Source organism: Pinus tabuliformis, chromosome 3_2 (genome assembly GCF_031772625.1).
Source record: "Pinus tabuliformis cultivar Carrire ecotype Pingquan chromosome 3_2, CPIR1, whole genome shotgun sequence".
In the NCBI taxonomy this organism is placed as follows: Eukaryota; Viridiplantae; Streptophyta; class Pinopsida; order Pinales; family Pinaceae; genus Pinus; species Pinus tabuliformis.
This window is the reverse complement of record NC_142302.1, coordinates 641,041,392-641,060,065: the sequence shown is the minus strand read 5'-3', so window position 1 is coordinate 641,060,065 and position 18,674 is coordinate 641,041,392. Positions and strand designations below refer to the sequence as shown.

At 36.5% G+C, this 18,674-nt stretch overlaps 1 protein-coding gene across 1 annotated transcript; it reads left to right on the top strand.

Moving 5' to 3' along the window:
* The first annotated feature begins 13,722 nt into the window (after window positions 1–13,722).
* LOC149182243 (disease resistance protein Roq1-like) lies at window positions 13,723–16,821 on the top strand. Its single transcript, XM_089416804.1, has 4 exons — window positions 13,723–14,547; window positions 14,733–15,837; window positions 15,924–16,307; window positions 16,438–16,821. Exons 1-4 carry the CDS (start codon window positions 13,919–13,921, stop codon window positions 16,819–16,821), a joined length of 2,502 nt encoding a protein of 833 aa, XP_089272930.1. The 5' UTR covers window positions 13,723–13,918.
* The last annotated feature ends 1,853 nt before the right edge of the window (window positions 16,822–18,674 follow it).

Below are 18,674 nucleotides of genomic sequence, written 5' to 3'. Positions count from 1 at the left end.
ACCTTGCTTTTTCCCACTCCATGTTTCTTCTGGAACTTTGTTCATCACTGCTTTTGTAGGACACCTATTCAAAATGTAAACTGCACAATTTACAACTTCAGCCCAATAATCGTTTGGCAAATGCTTTGCCTTCAACATGCTCCTTGCCATATCCATAATGGTCCTATTCTTCCTTTCAACAACTCCATTTTGCTGCGGAGTGTACCTAGCTGTAAACTGCTTGTGAATTCCATTTTCTCTACAAAACTATAGTAATTCCTTGGAGATATACTCACCTCCTCTATCAGTTCTCAAAACTTTGATATGCAACCCGCTTTGGTTTTCTACAAGTGCTTTGAAATTTCTAAATTTTTCAAACACTTCACTTTTGTTTTTAAGGAAATAAACCCAAGTTTTTCTAGTAAAATCATCAATGAATGTTAGAAAATATTGGCTGCCTGCTAATGATGGAGTTTGCATTGGTCCACATAAGTCTGAGTGGACAATCTCTAAGGGTGCCTTTGCCCTTATGCTTTTCCCTGATGGAAAACTTTCTCTGTGTTGTTTTCCCAATATACAGCCTTCACAAAGGCTATCCAGTTTCTCTATCAATGGTAATCCTCTTACCATTCCTTTTCTGCTCAACAAGTTAAGACCTCCAAAGTTGAGATGTCCAAATCTCAAGTACCACAACCAATTTTCATCCTTTGGCACACTTTGGAAAGCCTCTTGGGTAACTGCTGCAAGTACATCTTTGTTTTTCAATTCTTCCCTTATTCTAAGAGGGAACATCCTGTTCCTTGTCATCTTCACTTCAACAATACATCTTTTACTGGGTGCTCTATCCATGATGGTGCATACATCATTCTCAAAGAAAACATTGTACCCATTTTGAACAAGCTGTCCAATACTCAAGAGGTTACACTTCATTCCAGGGACATAGTAGACATCTGCTATGGTTTTCTTCTCACCTTTCTTTGTAAATATTTTTACCTCTCCTTTTCCCATAACAGAAATTTTTCTATCAGTTCCTAGTGTGACTTGTGATTTCACATTCTGATCTAGAGTAGAAAAGAGGGCTATGTTTCTTGTCATATGGTTGCTGCAACCTGAGTTTAAAAACCATATGTCTTCACTGTTTGCTTCAGCCATATTACAAGCTAACAACACATTATCTTGGCTGTTGTTTTCTCTAGTAATGTTTGCACTAGATCTATTAGTTATATCATGCTGCTTCTTCTTACATTCACTGGCATAATGCCCATATTTTTTACAGTAATAACATTGGACATTGGATTTTTCATACCTTTGTCCTTGAGCATGATGTTGTCCTCTTTGTTGGCTGCTGCCTTGGCCTTGGTTCTGATTTGGATTGCTGCCTCTTCCTTGAGCATTTGCTGGGTTGTTCCTTCCACCTCTATTTTGGCTTCTACCTCTTCCTCTCTTGCTTCCTCTGCCTTGACCTCTTCCTCTTCCAAAGGACATCTAGGTCTTGAAGGCTTGCTCTAAAGATGAGTTTTCATTTCTACTCAATCTCTGTTCATGTGTTATCAGTGATGCATGAAGTTCATCAACTGAAAATTTTGAGAGATCCTTTGTCTCTTCTATGGTGGTGACAATCACATGGAACCTTGAGGGTAGAACTCTCAATATTTTCTCCACAATCCTCCTTTCTTCAAGAGTCTCTCCATGAGTCCTTATCTGTGTGACCATACCAATTACATGTGTGAAGAATGAGTCAATATTATCTGACTCCTTCATGCACAGATTCTCAAAATATTTCCTCAGCAATTGTAGTTTGGTTGTCTTCACTTTCTCCATGCCTTGATAGGCTGTCTTGAGGGTTTGCCATGCTTTTTTGGATGTCTTGGCTGCTGCTATCCTTGCAAACACACTCTGGTCTACTGCTTGATACAACAATACACGGGCTTTTGAATCCTTCTTCCTATTGTTCTTCAGCAGATCCTTCTTTGCCTGAGTTAACCTATTAAACTCATTTTCATCTACTGGTTCTTCAAAGCCATCTTCAACTAATTCCCATAAATCTTGAGAGGCAAACAGGGCTCTCATGGTTATTGCCCAATAGTCATAGTTTTTCCCATTAAACTGTGGGAGCTGGGTATTAAATATACCCATCCTGGTGCTTGTGCTGGCCATTCTTTGTATTATTAGCTATGGTTTAAATTCTTGATTGTGTGCTTAAAATACTGACTGTTCTTCAGCAGTAACACAAAAAAAACTTTGAGGAATACCTAGATTCTTTTGCCTGAGACTTCACTCTACTGAAGAAGATTTACTGTTGCAACAAAAAACTCCTCCCTTGAGCTTCTTTAACACCTTTAAAGAGCCTAAACTAGCTCTGATACCACTGTTGGGGATTTTTCTTGTAAAATCCCAAAAACAAATGAAAACTGAACACAGAGACAATGCTCTGTTTTTCTCCAGGATCTTAGCACATGGAAGCTTTAATAGATTTCTGAGAACAGAGTATTACACACCCATAAAAGGATTTGTATTCATTAAAATATAATCCCTGATACAAGATTCATCCTCTTTCACTCAGAGGGATTCACCAAAAATACATTTCAACCAACAAAAAAAACTTTGTCTCCTCCTGAGATTTTACACTGCTGTATGTAAAAACCTCATTTACATTTACTGGTGTAAAAATCTTTTACATATACTGCTTTAAAACAAAAACTTTTACATATGCTGCACCAAAAGAAAAAAATACCATTATGCGCTCCTGCATATTACAAAATCATCTGCTATGATTTTGTTTGCTTCGCACTACTGTGCCTGTTTCCTCTGCATCATATAAATGGTCAACGCATAATCTATGCACTGTTGTGCATTCACACTAATAAGAAAATCTGATAATTTTTGTTAGCACGAGCTGTGCGTTTCATTCCCTTTTCATTACATATACCAAGTCAACTCACTACAAAAAAAAAACAACTACAAAGTAATAACACAGGAGCTCCTATTTTTTTTTGGGATATTACATTGGGTATATCATGTAACAAAATGACCATACTTGTCTTTAAATTCACCATACATTTGTGCATAAAAAAATATTAAAAATAAAATATTTACCAACCATCCTACGAACACATTTAATTTCATTAAATTACTTTACCGGCGGTCAACCAAAATTTTAAGCAATGTGAAAATGCTGCACGTTTGTGAAATCCGACAACCGTTGATTTGCACTCATGGAATCGAATGGTTGAGGTAGATTTTGGAAGTCCTTTGTTTTCCGAACGTTACGTTCCGATGGAACAGTGATTTTGCAGAAGGTACAAAGGACGCGTGGATGCATTTCATTGCATCGGAGTCGATTTTACGGAAACAACTTATTGACCAAAGGCGGTCCGATAAGTTTACGGTGGTTTCACTGCAGCGGTTTTGGCAAGGAATGAATAACCATCGATGTACGCCTCTGTGTCGATAATATATTACATGTACAAGATGTTTTACCTATCGTTTCGATTCCTTATTTTTTTATTTTTCTTTTAATAACCAGTGACCAGGGCGAAATGCTAGAGAAGGTCATGAGACGTGTGGTGGAAATATTGTCCACGAAGAAAAAGACACCTCTGTAGGCAAAGAACGTTCTTCTCCTGCAACTATGATTAACGCTTCCAGTGCTGCTTATCCCACCACCAGCGGCACTTGCGATTACCCCCACTCCGGTTTCCGCTACGATGTGTTTATAAACCATCATGGCGAGGACACTAAGAAGACTTTCCCTAGCTATCTCTATCATCATCTTCTTTCACTGGGATTCAGAGCCTTTTTAGACCAAGGGGAATTGCAAGATGGACTTCATTTTACTTCTCAAATGGCAGACGTTATTCGAATTGCTTTGGTTCATGTGGCAATCTTTTCTTCAAAATACGCGGAATCTAAATGGTGTTGGGAGGAGCTCCACCTCATGCGAAAGTCATAGGTTCCCATTATTCTTGTATTTTACCGTGTCGACCCTTCTAAGCTTAGGCGGGTACAGAACAAAAGTGGAATGTATGGTAAGGCCTTGAACAATGAAGAAAACAAAAGAATTCGAAATGATATGACTGTGCCACAAAACTAATATTTATCAGGTAGGCCAATCGATGCCCAAAGGCCCTATTTGCTGAGCACTGATCAAATTTGAAAAGCTAATTTTAATTTAAATGAGAAAAGCATGAAAAGAGCATGTATTGACCAGAATCTTCAAATAGTGAAAAAGTTTAAACAAAATCATCTATAATGAAAAGTCAAAAAAACATTTTATTTTAATGTATAACCATATATTATTTTTAAATTTTATTTTGAATCAAATTTATTTTTAAGGCAGATAGTGTTCAACATATTTTCATAAATAATTATCCATATAAATTATAAAAATGCAAATATTAAATAAAATGCATTAAATTATTGGTTCGTTTGTTGATTACTTTTGTATCTTTTACACTAGGAAATATAATAAAAATTCAAAATCAATAATGATTTAATATAAAGAGATATAAATTATAAACAACAAATATTGATGACGATGATAATAATAAAAAATAATGATTGATTTTCATAAATAATTATCAATATAAATTATAAAAATACAAATATTAAATATTAAATAAAATGCATTAAATTATTCATTGATTTGTTGATTACTTTTGTATCCTTTACACTAAGGAATATAATAAAAATTTAAAATAAATAATTATTTAATTTAAAGAGATATAAATTATAAACAACAAATATTAAATCTATGCATTAAAATAATGATTGATTTATTATCTTTATATTTTATCTTTTGAATACTATATTTATTTATAAATAGGAGTTTTATATTTATTCATAAAAATATTCACATAATAAAATAAGTAATTATTCAATATAATAAAATTATAAAAAAAAATATTATATACTATGTAATGAATTAATAATTATATTGATTTACTACCTTTTTATTTTAATATCATATTGCTCTATCACTAACTATAGTTTAATATTTATTTTTAAAAAATATTCATATAATAATATAATATAATGCTCAAATAATCAAAACCATAAATTAATCACGTACCAGAAAATGCTAAGGACTAAAAATAGTTTTTATAACGTAAGGCTAAAGACGATTATAAAAAGGTGACCGTTGAAAGATAGATGAACTTGATAAATAAAATGGGAGAGTCCTTTCATCAGAAACATCAGAATTATCATTTTTTCTCATTAAAATATAATTTTCTTCTTGCATATTAATGAAGTTACAAAGTAGTGATCAATGTTTCAAGCTGGTGCAAGATAAGCCTTAAACCCTTTATTTTTCATGAACTTGTACCCTTATTTAGAAAAGTAGAAATGTTCCATTCTATACCTTTAAAAATGAGAGAATCTTAGAGTTTTCTTGCTCCGCTTTGGTATGAAAGTAAAAAAAAAATATTTAAAAATTTTAAGCCCTTCATATTCACCGGCTATTCTTTATTATTGGTTTATTTAGGAGACTTGAAAAGTTACATTTATTAATTTAGAAATGGGAGGAGTTAAATGTTTTTTGCTTTGGCCTGATATAAAAGTAAACTTGAAAACACAAAACACTTTAGCTAAATTTTATTGAAATTTATAATTTTATTTAATAATGTTAATATTTATTTCAAAAATATTTAAAAAACAAAAAAATGTTTTCAACCAGATAAAAACTTGATGCAATTTCATGTAATTATGTTCGAACTTGATTTAGGCTTATTAGAACAAATGGTAGGAAAAATCCTTATCAGAAATGTATATGGTAATAAAACCTTTATTGTCATCGTGCATATAATAATAAAACCCTTATCCTCGTTGAGTAGCTGCGCGGAAGGGAAAAGGGACCTCATCGTTGAAGCTCCTTACTCACATATGAAAATACGTTGAAACAAAAGGGAGGGGCACAAAATGGCCCATTTGTTTTGTAGCACGTTCACTATTGAGAACATCAAAAATACAAATCCACTAACAGACCCAAGGGTTGAGGCAAGCATGTCAAGTCTCAACAACTCGTTGCTGATATGACCCATGATCCTTATTTGCGCCGTGAGGATCTTTGTGGTTGTCTATTATGATTGCTAATTTTAAGCCATGTGCAATCAAGCTGGAGAACAGAAACGAACTAAATGATGTCACCTCAAATACCACAAGGTTTTTGATAATGTTCTCCCCTGCATCACAACCGTCACTGTCTTCTAAACTCTTATGCCAAGGAGTTGCCAATGACAACCTGCCGAATGCTACACATGTGAGCGAATTCACACTCACCAGGCCATCAAGTGTTATTACTTGCACACTTGTTCCTTTGCTAAGGAGTGAGAACCTTGATAATCTCTACTACAGTGAGTGTTTCACAATGAATGAAAAACTAGAAGGTAGGAAGATTCTTGGCACGGAAAAATAACTCACTACTTTATGAGGTTGTCGTCAAGTTGTCTACGATTATACAACGACTCACACGAACAAGGCACCCTGCAACCGGGCCCAAGGTCGAGGCTTCCAGCCGGATAATAGATATCTGGCAATTTATCCGTGGACCAGCCGCCCTTCAAAGGAAATTTTATAATATTATTTAATTTTTTTCTAAAACCTGTAGAAATCAACGTTAACTTGTTTTTTTTTACGGGTTATTTCAACTTAACACTTCTCTAATATGTTGGAGGCCTCTTGACGAGCTCTAATGTGTTTGATTTTGAACATTAATGCCCACCATTAAATTTGAGGCGTCTCGACAAGCTATGATGTTTTAATTTTGAACACTAATGCCCAACAAATAATACATTATTGAACAGTTGGCACATAAATATTGAGTAGTTGATTGAGGTGGAGGAATTGTCTAGACTACTAAAAATAGTCAGAATCTAGGTTAAAAAATTCAAAAAATCTTGGAATAACAATGTTTGAATCATATTTTAATAATAAAAATAGATTCAACACCATCCAAAATCTTTAACATCTAAAATATTGAAATATAAGAGTTATAACTTAAATGTAGAGTTATAACATCAAATGGGTTTTTTTTTTTTTCGCTTCTGAAACGTCTCAGAAAAAAAATTTATAGCAAAAATTCCACGATAACTTGTTTGGAGCAGTGCAACCCTAGAATCCAAAACTTTGATACCAAATGTTATGAAACCAGCTCACAAAAAGATAGAAAATATAGATCAACGCCATAGAATTTAGCCTCTTTGAAGGGGGAACCTCCTTTACATTACACAAATGAACAATTCTTGGATGATACAAATGAAAAAACCTCCTTTCTATATATAGGAGTCTAAGGGGTCACAATATAACCAAGTCGACCTAACAATAATAATATAAAGGCAGAGAAATAACAATAGTGGGATTCTATGGGGCGCAATAATAACAATAAGGAATAAAATGACAATAGTAATGGGGGAATCACTAGTATTATAGGGGCCTAACATGGATTTTGCAGAAGCAACATTGAACCTACCTTGTACACAAAGGTAAATGAGCATGGACAAATTTTGATTGTTTGATTATATGTCGATGACATGATTTTTACAAGTGATTTTGAGATAGATGAATTTAAAGCAACCATGATGAAAGAGTTTGAGATGATAGATCTCAGTCTCATGAAATATTTTCTTGGCATAGAAGTTGAGAAATTTGAAAAGGGAATTTTTATTTGTCAAAATAAATATGCTAAAGATTTGTTGAAAATATTCAGGATGGAAAATTGCAAACCTATCCCTGCACCAGTTGCAACAAGTACAAAGTTAAGCAAGGATGATGAAGGATCAAATGTCAATATAACTTTATTCAAAAGATTGGTTGGTAGCCTCATGTATCTCACATCTACAAGACTGGATATAATGCAAGGAGAGAGTTTGATTTCTAGATATATGGAGACTCCAAAAGACACACATTAGAGTACAGGAAAAAGAATTTTGAGATACATAGCAAGAACTAGAGATTGTGGCATAATGTATGCAAGCATATAAAATAAGGATTTGATTTGATACACAGATAGTGATTTTGCAGGCAGTTTGGATGATAGGAAGAGCACTTCTGGTTTTGTGTTCCACCTTGTTTCAGGTGTGGTTTCACGGGCATCTTAGAAGTAGCCCATTGTGACACTTTCATTAGTAGAAGCAGAATATGTAGCAACAACATCAACAACATGTCAAGCAATGTAGTTAAGAAGAGTATTTGATGGACTCAAGCAGAAACAACAAGGATCAACAACAATATATTGTGACAACACCTCAACGATTGCACTATCCAAGAATAGTGTGTTTCATCAAAAGAGCAAGCATATTGATACTAGATATCACTTTATTAGAGAACTTGTGAGCAATGGAGAAGTTCACTTGAAGTCTTATAAATCTAGTGATCAATTGGTTGATATATTTACTAAGTCATTAACACAAGATGTGTTTGAGTTTCATAGAAGAAACTTGGGTGTTGTAAGCCTAGCTGAGACATAGACCAACAGGCATGTTTGAGTTGTCATGAGTGATGTTTTAGTTTAGCAGTTGTAATTAAGGGGGAGTGTTAAATAAGATAATTACTCCTGCATAAGGAGTTGGCTAAACATAGAGAGTCAATTAACTGAGTGATTGAGTGGTTGAGTATTGGAGTATTGAGTCAAGTCGAATTAAGTGATAGATGACTTTTAGTGTGTGGTTGCATGTCAAGATATTTTAGCTAAGTTGCTAGTTGGAAAAGGTTAAATACCCTTCATCGGGTTCATTATAAGCATCATGTTTTGTGTGATCAATAAAAGAGCCGCAACTCGTGTTTTACGTGTGAATTATTTGTTTTGTTTCCTCCGCCTTTCCAACAGATTAAGTAAAAAAAAATTACAAACACATAATTTTCAGAGAAATATTGTTAAAAAAATCGTGTTGTCCACAACAAACAGGTTTAAATAAACCAAGGCAATATGATTGATCATGCATTAAGTCATTATCTATCATATCAAGGGTAATTTCAAAAATTTTATTGACGGATGGATTTAAGTTGGTAAGGTCATAAAAAAACAAAAAGCATTCCTTCCATTTTTTTAAGCTCTAAATCATCTCAACGAACCACTGAAGCTAAGCCCAAATTGATTGTATTTACCAGTTCAAAAGTAAATGCAAATCGTAGCTGGGCTCAAAAATTGGAAAAGTGATATCAATTTCGATTTTAAAAGATTAGTAATTTGTTCTTGTATTCATATAAAATTCATAGGGTTCAACAATTTTCATTGGGAATTTTTCGTCTCATTTTTGTGGTGGTAATTTCTTCATTATCGATGGACATCCTTTTGTCTTTGATGCCTAGCTATTCACTCCCTTTAAATTGATCATACTATTTATGTTGTATAGTCTACACAATCCAATTTTATGGTGTTGAAGCCGTTCATGCATTCAAAAATACACTTAAAAAAATGAAATCTCTATAACCATCTCTCACACACATATGGAACTAACATAAATTTATACTAACCACAATCTATCAAACGCTTAAAAAAATAAAATATATTGAAATACAAACTTTTGTAATTCTGCACTTTAAAAAAAAATTTGCACCTCAAAAAATTTTATTCCTCTCCATGTCCAATAAAATCTAAAATCTATAATTCAGTGTATACATTTTTTTTTAAGTAACATTTAACATTTTTTTGTTAAGAAAAGTTGTCAAAACATTTGCTCTTTTCCTTAAGAACTAGGAACCACACTCTCATTTATGAAGAACTCGGCGTGTCTGATTTGGGATACGGTCACATGGACTTGATACATGTCTATGGAATGCATCCCCTGGTGAACGAATGTAATGTACCATCATGATGTGATAGGTTGCAAACTCCTAGTTAGATAAAATCAATTTGCATAATCTATTTTTTCAATCAGTGATTTTCAAAAGATTATAATCAAAATTTCTTTTACTGATTTCATTCCAATACTACCTACCTTGTTTGACGAAGACTGAAGGGGGATGGCAGATGGCAAACCCTAGTACCGTTGCTTTCAAGTTACGTAACTTTTGGGTTCTGCGAAAGTTACAACATCTATATTTTTTATTTGGTTGCATTCTACTTGTAGAGCACATGCACTTGAGTATAACGTTGATGCCTTTCGTGGCCAGTCTCTTGCGATAGAACGAAGGCATATGGACCCCACATGCAGAAAAACAAAGTAGCGTGCATCCTTATCTAGATTTTAGAATATTTGAAAATTGAAAGTCAATGGCTCCACCCCCTCGCCGTGAAATCTCCATTTCTAGAAGTCGTCTTTCGTTATTAAAATAATGATTGATTTATTATCTTTATATTTTATCTTTGCATATTATATTTATTTATAAATAGGAGTTTTATATTTATTCATAAAAAATATTCACACAATAAAATAAGTAATTATTCAATATAATAAAATTATATAAAAAAATATATACTATGTAGTGAATTAATAATAATTATATTGATCTACTATCTTTTTATTTTAATATCATATTGCTCTATCACTAACTATAATTTAATATTTATTTTAAAAAAATATTCATATAATACTATAATATAACGCTCAAATAATTAAAGTATACGACAAATTAATCATGTACCAGAAAATGCTAAGGACTAAAAATAGTTTTTATAACGTAAGGCTAAAGATGATTATAAAAAGGTGACCGTTGAAAGATAGATGAACTTGATAAATAAAATAGGTGAGTACTTTTATCAAAATCTTTCCTAAAACAACATCAGAATTATCTTTTTTTTCTCATTAAAATATAATGTTCTTCTTGCATATTAATGAAGTTACAAAGTAGTGATCAATGTTTCAGGTTGGTGCAAGATAAGCCTTAAACCCTTTATTTTTCATGAACTAAATAAACTTGTTCCCTTATTTAGGAAAGTAGAAATGTTCCATTCTATACCTTTAAAAATGAGAGAAGCTTAGAGTTTTCTTAGCTCCGCTTTGAGTTTTCTTGCTCCGCTTTGGTATGAAAGTTAAAAAGAAATATTTAAAAATTTTAAGCCCTTCATATTCACCGGCTATTCTTTGTTATTGGTTTATTTAGGAGACTTGAAAAGTTGCATTTATTAATTTAGAAATGGGAGGAGTTAAATGTTTTTTTCTTTGGCCTGATATTTATTAAAACACAAAACACTTTAGTTAAATTTTATTGAAATTTATAATTTTATTTAATAATGTCAAAATTTATTTCAAAAATATTTAAAAAACGAAAAAAATGTTTTCAACCAGATAAAAACTTGATGCAATTTCATGTAATTATGTTCGAACTTATTTCAAAAACATTTGAAAGACAAAACAAGAAAGGGGCGTTTTCAACGAGATATGAGCGCAATGTAAATATATGACTCTTTTTAAATCGTATATACTCCAGTGTTCGCTTGAAATGTGCAAAGGACTCTGATTTTTATGTTTTAAATTTTGATATTGGTTTGTATTTACTGTGTGGCATGTTATAATTGATATCGAAAGCCCATTTAACGTCTAGGGGTAATCTTTCACTGATGTAAATGTGACTTGAACATATAAGTAATGTAGTTGGAGTTTTGACCAGTTTTTTTTACCAGATTTTCAGTTCATGCAACATCGCTTCAGGCAGTGAAATTTGATAACAAAACTTGGTAAACTCGGTAAAATCAATGTAATGGTCAAATTTGGCTCGGTGACAAAGCCCCTTTGCGAACCAAAAAATCTGAAAAATCAACTCCTCGACTCCTCCCTAAAGTATGGTGAGAACATCTGAAACTGGATAGAGGGTAAGGAATGCCATGGATACCCTCCATGACATGGTCACATCTCAATAGATAAAAGCCCTTTTGCGAGCCAATAGATCGGAAAAATCAACTCCAACCTAAAGTATGGTGAGGACGTCTGACACTGGATACGAGGGTAAGGAATGCGATGGATATCCTTCATCGCATGGTGACAGCTCAATAGATAGGAGTTGATCCCACCAGTGACTGGCAGATTAACCTCTTGTTCCATATTATCGATAGCTAGATAGGTGACGATGTTAAGTCGCAATGTTTTCTTAGAGGAGTAATTTGTCTAGAGGGAAGCGTCAGTTTGAGCCAGGGAAAAACTTGATTTAGGCTTATTAGAACAAATGGTAGGAAAAATCCTTATCAGAAATGTATATGGTAATAAAACCTTTATTGTCATCGTGCATATAATAATAAAACCTTTATCATCGTTGAGTAGCTGCGCGGAAGGGAAAAGGGACCTCATCGTTGAAGCTCCTTACTCACATATGAAAATACGTTTAAACAAAAGGTACGGGCACAAAATGGCCCATTTGTTTTGTACCACGTTCACTATTGACAACGTCAAAAATACAAATCCACTAACAGACCCAAGGGTTGAGGCAAGCATGTCAAGTCTCAACAACTCGTTGCTGATATGACCCATGATCCTTATTTGCGCCGTGAGGATCTTTGTGGTTGTCTATTATGATTGCTAATTTTAAGCCCTGTGCAATCAAGCTGGAGAACAGAAACGAACTAAATGATGTCACCTTAAATACCACAAGGTTTTTGATAATGTTCTCCCCTGCATCACAACCGCCACTGTCTTCTAAACTCTTATGCCCAGGAGTTGCCAATGACAACCTGCCGAATGCTACACATGTGAGCGAATTCACACTCACCAGGCCATCAAGTGTTATTACTTGCACATTTGTTCCTTTGCTGAGGAGTGAGAACCTTGATAATCTCTACTAAAGTGGGTGTTTCACAATGAATGAAAAACTAGAAGGTAGGAAGATTCTTGGCACGGAAAAATAACTCACTAATTTATGAGGTTGTCGTCAAGTTGTCTACGATTATACAACGACTCACATGAACAAGGCACCCTGCAACCGGGCCCAAGGTCGAGGCTTCCAGCCGGATAATAGATATCTGGCAATTTATCCGTGGAACAGCAGCCCTTCAAAGGAAATTTTATAATATTATTTTTTTTTTTTCTAAAACCTGTAGAAATCAATCTTAACTTTTTTTTTTTTTACGGGTTATTTCAACTTAACACTTCTCTAATATGTTGGAGGCCTCTTGACGAGCTCTAATGTGTTTAATTTTGAACATTAATGCCCACCATTAAATTTGAGGCGTCTCGACGAGCTCTGATGTTTTAATTTTGAAAACTAATGCCCAACATCAAATTTGAGCAAATAATACATTATTGAACAGTTAGCACATACAATTTCATGGATTGGTAAATATGGAGTAGTTGATTGAGGCAGAGGAATTGTCTAGATTATTAAAAATAGTCAGAATCTAGGTAAAAAATTTACGGATTAAAAAATTCAAAAAATCTCAGTGTTTGAATCATATTTTTAATAATAAAAATAAATTCAACGCCATCAAAAATCTTTAACATCTAAAATATTGAAGTATGATAGCTATAACTTACATCTAGAAAAATTCTTACTGAATTGTAAGATAATAAGAACCCGATTTCCTTGCTTTCCAGGGCTAGAAAGCCGTCAGTTAGACTATGGCGTAAATATTGGATTCCACTCCTTAAAGGGTACATGTGAAATCCTAATGCTAGTGGGCTTTCGATGCGAGGAAGAGCATCTTTTCCTTTCGGGATGTCATACAGCTGTGGAGGAGACATTGGTGAGCACTAATGGATGAGTGTCAAATTGCAACACTCAAAGTCAATAGAAAGTAACAACATTTATTTTTTCTTTGTGTTTTCTTTTTTCTGGCTGGATGCGTTCCAGTTGTAGATCACATGGACTCGACCATACAATAGACCCCACACCGAGAGAGATATGCAAGACATTAGCATGGTCTGCGTCATGCGTTAGGGTTTTATGCATCTCTGCACTCTAGGCTTAAGTCCTTCCTAAAATTTCACCTTTCCTCTGCAACTATCGCATTGAACATTCAGAGCCTCCACTCCCCACATTTCTATATCCCTGTCTATCTTTATAGCTATTGGGAATGGCATGCCCAACACCTGCATCCTCCTTTTCCCAAAAGCTGTCTTCTCCTGCGACCATGATTGACGCTACCTCCGCCTCCTGCTCTTACATTTCTGCTTATCCCAACACCAGAGGCACTTGCGATTACCCCAACGATGGTTTCCGCTACGATGTGTTTATAAACCATCGTGGCGAGGACACCAAGAAGACTTTCGCTAGCTATCTCTATCATCGTCTTCTTTCACATGGATTCACAGCTTTTTTAGACCAGCAGGAATTGCAAGAGGGACTTCATTTTCCTTCTCAAATAGAAAACGCTATTCGAACTGCTTTGGTCCATGTGGCAATATTTTCCCCAAAATACGCAGAATCACGCTGGTGTTTGGAGGAGCTCCACCTCATGCGGATATCCGGGACTCCGATTATTCCGATATTTTACCATGTCGACCCTTCTGAGCTCAGGCGGGCAAAGAACAAAAGTGGAGTGTATGGTGAAGCCCTACACAATCTCCAAATGAAGGAAACGGAAGACCCTCAAACTGGTATGGCTGTGCCACGATATGACTCCGTCACCATTCAAAATTGGAGTAATGCTCTTTCGAGTTTTGCAGACATTAGTGGGTTTGATCTGGATGGCAAGTTTAAAGGGTAACACCTCCTGCTCTTTGCATACAATACATAATGTATAATTGTTTCATTTAATTGATTGTTTATTTTGTTTTGAATAACCATCGATGTATGTAGGCCTCTGTGTCGATAAATAATTACATGTACATGATGTTTTACCTATCGTCTCATTTCCTTCTTTTTTTTATTTTGCTTTTAATAACCAGTGACGAAGGGGAAATGTTAGAGAAGGTCCTCAAACGTGTAGTGGGAATATTATCCACCAAGAAAAAGACACGGTTGTATGTGGCTAAATATCCCACTGGCTTAGCAGACAAGGTAAACGATTTCGAAAAAGTATTTAGGCATCCCTACACAGGAAAAGTCCAGATGGTCGGCATAGTCGGGCTAGGTGGAGTGGGGAAGACGACCTTGGCTTTAGAGATTTTCAATAGAAAGAGTTTAGAATACAATAAATCCCACTTTTTGTCTGGTGTAAGAGAAAACGCTAAAAGCCCAGTACAGTTGCTAAAGCTGCAGAGAGAACTTCTGGAGGCTTTATCTGAACCGCATCGGCATATAGATAACGTCCATCGAGGTACACAGACTCTTAAAGAGTTTCTCACATCTTCATCTTCTAGATTTATGATAGTTTTAGATGATGTAGATCATGAAGGACAGGTAGATAAACTCCTACCGGATAGAGATGTCTACTATTCGAATAGCTTAATTTTGATTACATCTCGGGACAGAGACGTCCTGAGAAGGTCAGGAGTGGAAGAGAAATGCATTTATAAATTAACAGGTCTGCCTTTGAAACACTCGCGAGAGCTCTTTTGCTCTTACGCCTTTTGTCAATCATATCCTCTCAACGGATTTGAACATCTGGTAAACGAGTTTCTATCGGCATGCCAGGGACTACCATTGTCATTAAAAGTGTTTGGGGCACTTTTATTTGGCAAAAATGACAAAACTGTTTGGGAGGATACACTTTCCCAAGTACACGAAGTTCCAGATGATATACAGAAGACATTAAGAATTAGTTACGATGCACTCCATGAAAAGGACCAGCAAATCTTTTTAGATATCGCCTGCTTTTTCATTGGAGAAAAGAGAGATATCACAGTAGGAATATGGGACGAACCAGGCCGGAGAGGTTCGTCGAGGTTCCAAAATCTAGAAAGCAAATGTTTAGTGGAGGTGGACAGTGATAATTATATAAAAATGCACGATCACCTCCAAGATTTGGGACGAGAGATTGCGACGGGTAAATTTCCACTACGTCTTTGGCATCCAACAGAGAACATTGATACTTTGCTGCAACAATCTTTTGTAAGTCCTCAATCATTTAGTGCATTTAATTTTGACCAAAAAAAAAAACAAGTACAAAATTTTGATCATTTTTGGAAAATGAACAGGGATCGATTGAAGTGCGGTCAATTAGAATGCTTCTTAACAACGATTCGGATTGGGATAAGAATACGGATAGCCATAATGTAGAGTTGTCATGGCGCAAAAGGAGTGAGGAGCTGTTCCGGAACTCTCTGGTGAAGCTTTCTAACAGATTGCACAATGCTTATTATCGTTTTCTTGGTATTGGTTTCACAAAGGTGGAACTTCTTGAGACGGAAGGGCATCTTTTGGAGTGCATTTTGAGGAGGGTGCATTCGCCACATCTTATATGGCTTTCTTGGTGTGAGTGTCCCTACTCTTACCTGCCTTCCTGGATACCAATGCAGAATTTAAGGGTTTTGCAGGTGAATGGGGATCTATTGAAAACATTGTGGAAAGGAGGGTCGCAGGTAAATTTGAATTGGTTTGTTCTATAGTAGTTGATATTGCACCACTGGACTGGAAACGAATTGTAAGAGTTCTCAAGATGAGATTCATATGCTTGCTATATCTTTTTAACAGTTTAAACACATTTTGCAGGCGCCTCTTCAGTTGCGGGAGTTACACATTTTTGGTAACATCTCGAAGATCCCAAAATCCATAGGACAGCTGAAGCAACTGGAGCGGATTTTCTTAGGCCATAGTTTTTTCCAACAATTGCCCGAAGAATTTTGTGATATGAGGTTGTTGAAAGTCTTAGTGTTAAGAGGGTGCTCAGGACTGAAGGAGCTGCCAGAGTCCTTCGGTAATTTGCTTAGTCTCCAACACATGGAACTGTCTTACGGCGAGAAATTGGAAAGGCTGCGAGTCCTTTGGGAACTTGCCGAGCCTCCAACGCCTGGAGCTGTCTCACTGCGAGAAATTGGAAGGGCTGCCAGAGTCCTTCGGTCACTTGCTGAGCCTCCAAAAGCTGGAGCTGTCTGACTGCGGATTCAAGAGGCTGCCAGAGTCCTTGGGTAATTTGCCCAGCCTCCAACATATGAAGCTGTTTGACTGCTGGGGATTGCGGACGCTGCCAGAGTCCTTCGGTAACTTGCGCAGCCTTCAACACTTGGAGCTGTCTAGGTTGGAGACGCTGCCAGAGTCTTTCGGTTATTTGCCCCGCCTCCAACAGATGAAACTGTCTAACTGCTGGGGATTGAGGCCGCTGCCAGAGTCCTTCGGTAACTTGCTCAGGCTCCAACAATTGGAGCTGTCTCACTGCAGATTCGAGGTGCTGCCAGGGTCTTTTGGTAATTTGCCCAGCCTACAACAAATGAAGCTGTCTGACTGCTGGGGATTGCGGATGCTGCCTGAGTCCTTCTGTAACTTGTCGAGCCTCCAACACTTGGAGCTGTCTAGTTTGAAGACGCTGCCAGAGTCGTTCGGTAACTTGCCGAGCCTCCAACACTTGGTGCTGTCTAGTTTGGAGACGCTGCCAGAGTCATTTGGTAACTTGGCGAGCCTCCAATACTTGGAGGTGTCTCACTGCAGATTCAAGAGACTGCCATGGTCCCTTGGTAATTTGCCCAGCCTCCAACAGATGAAGCTCTCTGACTGTTGGGGATTGCGTACGCTGCCAGAGTCCTTCGGTAACTTGCCGAGTCTCCAACATTTGGAGCTGTCTAGGTTGGAAACGCTGCCAGAGTCCTTCGGTAACCTACCGAGCCTCCAACACTTGGAGCTGTCTAGGTTGAAGACGCTGCCAGAGTCCTTGGGTTATTTGCCCCGCCTCCAACAGATGAAGCTGTCTGACTGCTGGGGATTGAGGGCGCTGCCAGAGTCCTTCGGTAACTTGCCGAGTCTCCAACACTTGGAGCTGTCTGTGTGCTGGAGTTTGGAAAGGCTGCCAGAGTCCTTCGGTAACTTGTCCAGCCTCCGATTCATGGAGCTGTCTTGGTGCCGGAGTTTGAAGATGCTGCCTGAGTCTTTTGGTAACTTGCCCAGCCTTCGACACCTGAAGCTGTTTTGCTGCAAGAGTTTGGAAAGGCTGCCAGAATCCTTAGGTAACTTGACAAACCTCGAACACCTGGTGCTGACAAGCTGCGAGAGTTTGGAGAAGCTGCCAGAATCTTTTGGTAACTTAAGAAACCTCCATCACCTGGTGCTGACTAGCTGCGAGAATCTGCGGAGTCTACCAGAGTCATTTGGTAACTTGCGGAACCTCCAACAAAATTATGTGATTGAGCTCGGGTTGGGGGTTGCGTAGAGGATGCTAAAGCCCTCAGGTCCCTTGACCAACTTCGAAAGCAAGTGGATAACTTAAAGAATCGCCAGGCATGTGGGCAATTGACGAATCTCCAACTCCATCCAGCCATATTGGATCAAGAGTTTGGAGAGGCTACCAAAGTCCATTCGGTAATTTGATGCCCTCCAACCCATGGAGCTGTCTAGGTTGCTGAGTCTGGAGAGTGGCCAAACTATTAAAACGTTGGTGTCATTGGAAGAGTCGTGGGTAGGAGATTGTATGCAGTTGAAGAGGATACCCTCTTTTTTTATATGTTTCGCTTCACTAACAAAGCTAATCTCATTGAGTATACTTGTAACCTAATTTTACTGAGTACATTGGCTTGTTGTGGTGGATGCGTGAGAAGCAGATTCCCCACTCTTACGTTGACGGCACAAGAGTCTTGCTCTGCTAAAACCACCTTAGGATCTTAGTATATCCATTAGCAAGTAGTTGGATGTACTGGTTACCAATTCACCATGTGATTAAAAAAAAAAAATTAAAAAACTAGATTCTACTCTAAAAATTGGACATTGGTGTGATGACATTGTATATCCTGAATGGAAAGCAA

Coding starts and splice junctions, on each gene's coding strand:
- LOC149182243 (XM_089416804.1), top strand. CDS start 13,919: ATGGCATGCCCAACACCTGCATCCTCCTTTTCCCAAAAGCTGTCTTCT. Junction 14,548..14,732: donor CTGGATGGCAAGTTTAAAGG/GTAACACCTCCT, acceptor TTTAATAACCAG/TGACGAAGGGGAAATGTTAG. Junction 16,308..16,437: donor TGTGGAAAGGAGGGTCGCAG/GTAAATTTGAAT, acceptor CACATTTTGCAG/GCGCCTCTTCAGTTGCGGGA.